This window comes from Echinops telfairi, unplaced genomic scaffold, assembly GCF_000313985.2.
Source record: "Echinops telfairi isolate 266 unplaced genomic scaffold, ASM31398v2 ScPeMD7_70;HRSCAF=299, whole genome shotgun sequence".
Classification (NCBI taxonomy): Eukaryota; Metazoa; Chordata; class Mammalia; order Afrosoricida; family Tenrecidae; genus Echinops; species Echinops telfairi.
In genome coordinates this window covers 27498145-27506668 of record NW_022103968.1, presented here as the reverse complement: position 1 = coordinate 27506668, position 8524 = coordinate 27498145, and the positions used below count along the sequence as shown (strand labels likewise).

The 8524-nt window shown below is 44.9% G+C and overlaps 1 protein-coding gene across 1 annotated transcript; it reads right to left on the bottom strand.

Annotated features, from left to right (window-relative positions):
- Positions 1 to 1663: 1663 nt before the first annotated feature.
- On the bottom strand, positions 1664 to 2295 carry LOC115869984 (dolichyl-diphosphooligosaccharide--protein glycosyltransferase subunit 4-like). Its single transcript, XM_045291430.1, has 2 exons — positions 2285 to 2295; positions 1664 to 1778 (listed from the first exon to the last, which is right to left on the bottom strand). The coding sequence occupies exons 1-2, from the start codon at positions 2293 to 2295 to the stop codon at positions 1664 to 1666; spliced, it is 126 nt and encodes a 41-aa protein (XP_045147365.1).
- Positions 2296 to 8524: the final 6229 nt, after the last annotated feature.

Below are 8524 nucleotides of genomic sequence, written 5' to 3'. Positions count from 1 at the left end.
GAAGAACATAATCCTAAGTAGCTATCTCTTGGGTTGAGCTCTGGCTCTGGAAACACACCCTTCAGGCCTTGCGCGGGTCCTGATAATGCCTTCCTGAGGTCGAGTAACACTGTTCAGATGCAGAGCTGTGTCGAGATCAACTGTACTGGCACATGGGTAGGGACAAGCATTTTGCTCTTAAACAGATGGGCAAACAGAGGCGTAACCTTGGCAAATGACTTTCTCAAAGTCAAAGCACAAGGAGGTGATGGGAAGCTGCAATTACATCTATGCTTCCTTGGTTTTTTTATTTTGTTTTTAGCTTCAACCTCTTTCCACCAACTCCTATTGCCAATGGCCAGGGGTCAAAGTCTTGCCTGTTCCTCTAAATCCCCCCGGGTTTACCTACTCTGTTGCCCTTGCTGTCCTTGCTTTTGACCTACTTTTGCTGGTGTTCAGAGAGCATTAAGTCAAAGAACTGCCAGAGAGGGGGGAAAAGTCCAAACAATCACAGATGGCAGACTCGCAAATTTAATTTAAAATCATTCTTTATTATCCAAAATATTAAAATTTAAGCTATAATGCCCAAAGGAAAACACAGATTACAACCCTCAATGTTTCACAGCCTCTTCCTCAGGGGGTCCCCCAAACACAGAGTGAGAATGCTTTGTAAAGAAAGCAGGAGTGCAGGAGTGAGGCGCCAGCTGTAGATCATTGAGCCAAACACTCGGTGACTGACCCAATCAGCTTCCCTTACAGCCAAACACCAACTGTTTCATATGCAATTAATGATTGCCCTGGCAAATTAAAGTACATCAAGTCATCACAGGCATCCTTGAATGAGAAGACACACAGCAGTCACAGGTATCTCATCCCTGGCATCTACATAATGATATTACCAGGGTCATCTAGGCTCAGAGATTTAATTCTGCAAAGCACCATGCACTAAATATTTATATTCACAAAGGGGCAAACTACCACAACAAAATGCCCACACACTGCCTCTGGGCTCCCAATTTATCTGGGATAGCTGCCGGCTGATTTCCTGGGGGACTCTGTGGGGGTGAAGGGTATCAGTCAAGTGTCCGTAGAATCCCAGTGTCCTGGCCCCAATTTCACCCTGTGGAGGGGGCTGGCTCATTAGGTCCTTAAGGAACAAAGTCATCTGGAGATTCCAAAACAGAAAAGGAAGTCCCTTAATGGCGAAGAAAAGGGCAGTGGGATGGATGAGAACTTCGATTCACCAATCTTCAGTTCAGAAAGTCAAAGTTCAAGAGAGGGACCAGAGAGTTCAGCTGCTACTTTTTGCAAAGTTCAAATTCTTAATCGCAGACACAAGAGGGGGTGGGGAGTGGGTGTAAAAAGTCCATGGGGAAAATGGCATTGAAAGATAATGGGAATTTTTCCACTCACCTTTTTTTAAAAAATATGTATATTTTTATATTTGGCGGTGGAGTTGGGGGAGTAGAAAAACCAGCAGCCCCTATTCAGTAGCAGCTTCTTGATCAATAGAGGGGCCAGGAAGACTTTGAGGAGATAAAAGTTGTTTGGAAAACTCCAGGTGTAGTTGCTTTGGATGTTGTGATGGGTAGAACAGATGAAGGGAACGGTAGGGTGGGCCGTCGCACCCTCCATCTTGCCTCAGACTATGTCCTGGAAGCCTAGGACTGAGAAAGCGCCATTCTCATTCCTGCTTCTTGGGTTTGTTGACGGCCACGTAGTGATAGAGAACGACAAGCCAGAAGAGCGACGCGCGCAGCATGTTGGCGAAGATGGCGAGCCTCATGTCCACGATCACCCTGATCAGCCCGGCTCAGCTCCGACGCCCCTTGGTGGTAAGTGGCTTGACCCATGCACCTTTTGAAGGCCGCTGGTGTAATTCCAATTCTTGATTGCTACCATGCTTAACTGCTAAACTGATCGCTATCAATAACCCATTGTGGATGGAAAGGAATTGTCTTCGGCCTGTGGGGTTTGTCTCCATTTCCGCTGAAAAATTCACTGTCACTGAGTAGATTCTGACCCATAGCGACCCTAGCAGAACGGCCCTGTGGATTCCCAAGACTGCAACTCTTGACAGGAGTGGCTGACTTTTCTGTTAGCGTCTAACATGTCACCTCTGAAGGTCTGAACTGGACTCAGCTGTTCTCATTTCAGTACGCTGCTGGAGCCGAGCACCGTCAGCAAATAAGGCACAGGACCTAACCCCTCTTGGCCTAGGCCCCTGTCCTCCAGCGGTGGCTAGGATCAATTTGTGCCCATCCTGGAGGTTGGACTCCTCTCCCCACTGGCATGTCAATCCCACTTCTCTTTCATCGGGCCCCTCTCCCTGGCGGGACTTGTGAATGATGGAGCGGTCTGTCCCCTGTGCACACCAGGACTTGGAGCCTTCAGCAACGTTTCTAGAGCTCTGCATATTACAATCAAGATGGGATCAGCTAATAAAAATTACATTGGTTACAATCCAAAAAGATTAACCAGCCTTAAGGGTTTCATGGCTATGCATTACACTTTTCAATTTCCCCACAATTAAGCTAACAACAAATAATATTGACAAATAAACTGCCAGCTCCGCTAAACCCTGCTGTGAGAAGGGGGGGCTGCTCTGCAAGGCTGCCCATTGCCTGCCCATAAGGTCCAGCCTGTGAGCTCTGGCACACAGCGACCAAGCTGCATGAGTGGAGGGCTGTGAGAACCGTCGCTGGCCTTGCTCCTAAAAAACAAACAAACCCAAACCAAACCAAAGTAACAATCCTGACTCCTGCCTCCCTTCCATTTCTGAAGAACTTTCTAGTTTCCACTGATTTCTCAACCTACAGCCAGGAAGAGGGGGAAAAATTCATAGGAAGGAGACCAGTAGTCTCATGAAGCACAGCTATATTGACTCACTGGCTCATTTGGAATTACAAATCTAGGGCCTCAGTTAGATGAGACCCAACACTGACAAAAGCTGGGAACAGGTGAGACCAAGGATCTCAGAGGAACTGAGACCACTGCACAATCTGCTTAGCCTACATAACATTGTCAGTTCCATGGCTGGCCCAAGGAACCTACTCTCAGGATATAGATGTCGTCACAGCATGGTGGAATATACCTCATATGTTGCCCACAGTACCAAATTCACTGCCGTTGAGTCAATTCTGTCTTATGGCAACCCTAGAGGGCAGGGTCAGATGGTCCCCATGGGTTTCTGAGATGGTTGCTACTTTCAGGAGTAGAAAGCTTGGTCTTTCTCCCATGGAGTGGCTGGTGATTTCGAACCTCTGACCTTGTGGTTAGCAACCCAACTCGTAACCACTACACTGCCCAGGACTAACCATGACATCACCATGATAAATGGAGAAAAGGTTGAAGTTGTCAAGGATCTAATTTTGCTTGGATCTACTATGAATGTTCAGGGAAGCAGCAGTCGAGATCAAAATGATGCATTGCGTTAGGTAAGTCTGCTGCCCCTGGTCTCTCTAAAGGGTTGAAAAGTGAAGAAGATTGAAAGTGTCCTGGACTATCAAATGAACAAACAGGTCTGTCTTGGACAAAGTACAACCAGAATGCTCCTGAGAGGCCAGGATGGTGAGACTGTGTCCCATATGTTCTGGACATGTTAGCAGGAGAGACCAGTTCCTGGAGGATATCATGCTTGGTAAAGTGGAGGGAGAGTGAAAAAGAGGAAGGTTCTCAAGGAGATGGATTGACACAGTGGACCCAAACATAAGAATAATTGTGGGAAGGAGGGGAAAAAATGAGGAGCTGATGCCAGGGGCTCAAGTGGAAAGCAGATGTTTTGAGAATGATGAGGGCAACAAATGTGCAAATGTGTTTGACACAATGGATGGATGTATGGATTGTACAAGCGCCCAATAAAATGACAAAAATTTTAAGAAAAGAATAATTGTGAGCATGACACAGGACTAGGCGGTGTTTTGTTCTGTTGTATGCAGACTTGATGGCATCTAACAACAAAAACAACATTGCCCATAACTAACCTGTGCTTTCCTTCCTGATAACCTATCTCGGTCAAGCCGGTTACCTCCAGGGAAAGTATCACATCACAGCAAGTGAGTATCTGTTCTGACCGCACCTGGCCCACAAAGGCAGAGGCCAAAGGAACCTCATGGCTGAGAAGCTGAGGACCAGAGAGGGACTTGGCTCTGGCTGAGGAGAAGCCTTGGTGTGGGCCAGTGACAGCATCTTTAATGTTTTCAGATCCTTAACTACCCTAATAAGCCCTCATCGTTATTAGTGCTGTCTGTGACCAATACAATAAATTATGAAACCCATCAGAAGAGGAGAGTGTTGGGGGAAGATCGGTTGGTGTCAGAATAGGGTGGAGGAAGGTGGAGGGTAGGGTTTGTCTGGTCTCTGTCTTGTGGCAATCAGCCTAGGGCTGGCATAGAGTTGAATTCTCTTTTTCCCCTTTGTAGCCACAGGATGTCAAATACGGCCTTTGCAAACCACAGGCATAAATTGAGTTTCTAGCCACACCCAAACTACCCAAGGCAACATCCAGGCCCTCACTAATCTGACCTGGTTCCCTAACCTCTACACTCTGATCTCCTCCATCTTTCAGATCGTGCCAATGTGGTCCTTCCTCCTTTCTTTGTTACTAATCCACCCCAATCTCCACCTCCCATGAGCACTGGTGGTGCGGTGGGGTAAGCACTCAGCTGCTGTCTGAAAGGTCTGTGGTTTGAAACCACCAGCTGCTGTGAGGCACTTTGTTGCGGTCAAGATGGATAGGCTGGGGGCCCTCTGGAGCAGTTCTGCTCTGTCCCAAGGGCACCTGCGAGTCAGTGTCTAGTCAGAGGCAGTGAATCCTGACCTTCTGGATGTATGGTTCACGCATCTGCCCCTGCTTGTTCCTTCCTCAAGGCTGACTTTGACACGGTTTCTCTCTCTCACTGTCTCCTTTAATGTAATTTTTGTTTAAGTGTAATACGCACACACAAAACTGCACAGAGTAAGGTGACACAGCTCGATGAATGTCTTTTCAAAGTAAATATACCCATGTAGCCAGCATGGAGTCTTCTTTGTTTTGAAAACAAATTAGACTCTAAATAGCACTGAAGAGTAATTTAAGTCTTTAGCCTCATGAAGAGGCAGCCAAAAGGGGAACTCTCCCCATACGTCAGTCTCTAAAGACGGCTCCTTAAAGAAGCTTCTTCCCACCACAATCTCGCTCTGTGCCTGGCACACATATTCATTGAGCATTTACCATATTGCGTGCTGGGCTGATAACAAGGAACAAGATGAACCTGGATCCTGCTCTCATAGCACTGCCAATCTCCTGGTGGAGACAAATGAAATACACAAAGGAAGCAAGCAAGCAAATAGTGACCGATTGCGATCGCCGAAGGGACTCCTCAGAATGCTCTGATGCCTGGAGGGTGAACAAGGGCTAGCCCTGGGAAAGGGGAAAAGAACAGTTTAGGCAGGAGGGGAAGGATGGATAAAGGCTCTAAGCTGGGCCATGACTCAGTTCCTCTCATTTTGATGGCCTCTTAGCCTAGAAAAACCAAAGGGGGCAGTCCTTCTCCGTCACTCGGGGGTCACTCGGAGTCAGAAATGACTCACTGGCCATAATCGCATACCCACCTCCTCCCACCTCCAGAAACTCTTCCAGCAGCAGCTCTCAGTCTGTTTGCCTCTCTTTACAAAGAACAATCTACCATGGTCTCTCAATAGAATAAAGGTTGTCAACACAAACCTATGATCCTTAGTGGGTAAAGAAGGGAGAGAACAGGTGAGCTTGCATTTGGACTTTTTTTTTTTCAGTCTCAGAAATGTTTGAGTCAAGTCGATCCTACCCACACATTGGAGTCAATTCTCAGTAGGTTCTCAATAGGATTGCCTTTGAACTAAGTCTTTAGGAAGGGTCTGTAACTGCCTCTTATTTTATTTTTTTTCCTGATTTCTCTCAGTTATCTCTGAGAATATCACAAAGGAGCTCTGTTTGGGAGCTCAGAGGTTTAGAATCAAGAAGTCTACATGGCATTAGAAGCTGGACCCTTAAGGGAGGTGACAGCACAGTTCATGATCCACAGAGTTAGTCTATGAGCCAGTCTCTCACACGGTAGAGGTGTGTCCAATAGAAACATTATCCTTACTAGCATCACAAAGAAACCCACAGATTCAAAAGAAGCCCTCTGAGTTCTCCTCCTGCTCATGTCAGAGTTGGACTTCATGCCCTCTGACCCTACAAGGAGGCAGAACATCCCCTTCCCATTTGGCTCTTCTCTCTCTTCCCTGCTTCTACCAATAACCCATCCTCAGATCCCCCTTTTAATCCTGTCTTCTAAGATTTGATCCCTTCTCTGAAGGTCTCTGTCAGCCAGATTCCCTGACAGGTGACCAAATTGGAGAGTATGGGGAGGTGAACACCCACACAAAATAACTCAATCCCTCAAAAACCTAGTTTTACAATCCTTTCTACATCCTCCAGCATGATATGTCTTGTTAAATATTCATAAAGATCGTGAATCTCTTTTAAATTCCCCCCATCCTAAGTTGAAGGCAAAAAAAAATTGAAGGCAAATTAAAAACCAAAATCCAAACAAAACTGTTGTGGCATTATTAGATTCAAGTTTAGGCCTTGTTATGGGTTTAATTGTGTCTTCCCCAAATATATGTTTGACTCCTTCTCAAGCTGGGCAGCTTGAGAAGATACAGTATTATAAGGGAATGTGCAAAAAACTGGAGTTAGATAACCCAAAGGGAAGAACACATTTAACATTTCTCAAGCTGAAAGAACTGACGAACAGGTTGCATTATTGAAGGATTCTGAGCGAAATATTGAATGATGCATGGAGAATCAAAAGAAGATGGAAGGATAGTCAGTCACCGTGCACAAATCACTATATAAGAAACAAACTGACATTCAACCATTTCAGGAGGTAGCATGTGATCAGGAATCAAGGGTACTGAAGGAAGAAGTCCAAGGTGCACTGAAGGCAATGACTGACAACAAAGTCTCCAGGACTGACAGACACCAACTGAGATGGTTCAACAAAGAAGGCAAGGCTGGAAGTGTCACTTACCTATGCTGATAAATTTGAAAAAGAGCTACCTCGCCAACTTACTGGAAGAGACCCATAGTTTTATCCATTTCAAAGAAAGGTGACCCAACATAATTGAACAATATTATTAATTTATATACAAGTAAAAATGTGCTGAAGGTAATGCAAAAATAGTTGTAGCTCTATATTAATAAGTAACAACCAGAAATTCAAGTAAGATGTAGAAAAAGATGTGGAACATGGATAACACTGCTGACATCAGATGGATCTTGGCAAAAAGCAGAGAATATCAGAAAGATGTTTATGTTTTATTGACTATGCAGAGACATGCCACTGTGGGGACCATTAAAATTATGGTTCGTGTTACAAAGAATGGGAATTGTGCTCATGTGGAATCTGTGCATAGACCAGGTTCAAACAGAATGAGGATCTGCATGGTTTTAAAATCTGGAAAAGTATGTGCAAGGGGTGTGTCCTTTCACCATACTTGTTCAATTTGCATGATGAGTAAATAATATGGGAAACTGGACTATATGAAAAAAAGAATGTGGCATCAGGATTGGAAGAAGACTCATTATCAACCTGTGATAAGCATATGACATAAACTTGCTAGCTGAAAGCTAAGAAGATTTAAAGACTTTGATGAAGATCAAAGACAACTGTCTTCACTATGATTATACTTCAACATAAAGAAAACAAAAATCCTCACAACCGATATGTCTATCTATATAAGACAGGCAGGATAAACAATACCAAGGAGAAAGCAATGGGACCAAGGGCTCTAGGGAGGGGGTGAGGTGGGGGCATCAGAGAGGAAGGAGTATGGGGGAGAAGCAGGGGGCCAACAAACTCAGGGACAGGGGAACAACAAGGGATAAAGTCAACAGTGAGGAGGGTGTAGAATGCCTGGTGGTGTTTGATTAATTGCCATGTAGCTGAGAGGAATTACTGTGAGCCCAATGAAGTGCGAACATGATAGTGGGACAGGAGGAAAGTAAAAGGAAATAGAGGTAAGGACTAGGAGGCAAAAGCTTTATACGGAGGTATAAATATAGGCATGCATGTATGTAAATATATTAATATATATTATATTTATAGGGTATTGGCCTATGAACATATATTTTTATGTTAAAGTATTAAGGTAGCAGGTGGACATTGGACCTCTACTTAAGTCTCCCCTCAATACAAGAACTCTTTGTTCTAATAACCTGGCACCGTGTGATAGTTCCCTTCCCAACATGATCACTAAACACAAAATGGGTGCATAAGCAAACGTGGTGAAGAAAGCTGATGGTGCCTGGCTATTAAAAGATATAGTGTCGGGGTCTTAAAGGCTTGAAGTTGAACAAGCAGCCATCTAGCAAAGAAGCAACAAAGTCGAAATGGAAGAAGCACACCAGCCTTTGTGATCATGAGGTGTCGACAGGATCAGGAATCAGACAATCAAAAACAAGCAATTATGATGTGTTGGGGAGGGGTCAGAGTGGAGACTCAAAGCCCATCTGTAGACAATTGGACATCCCCTCACAGAA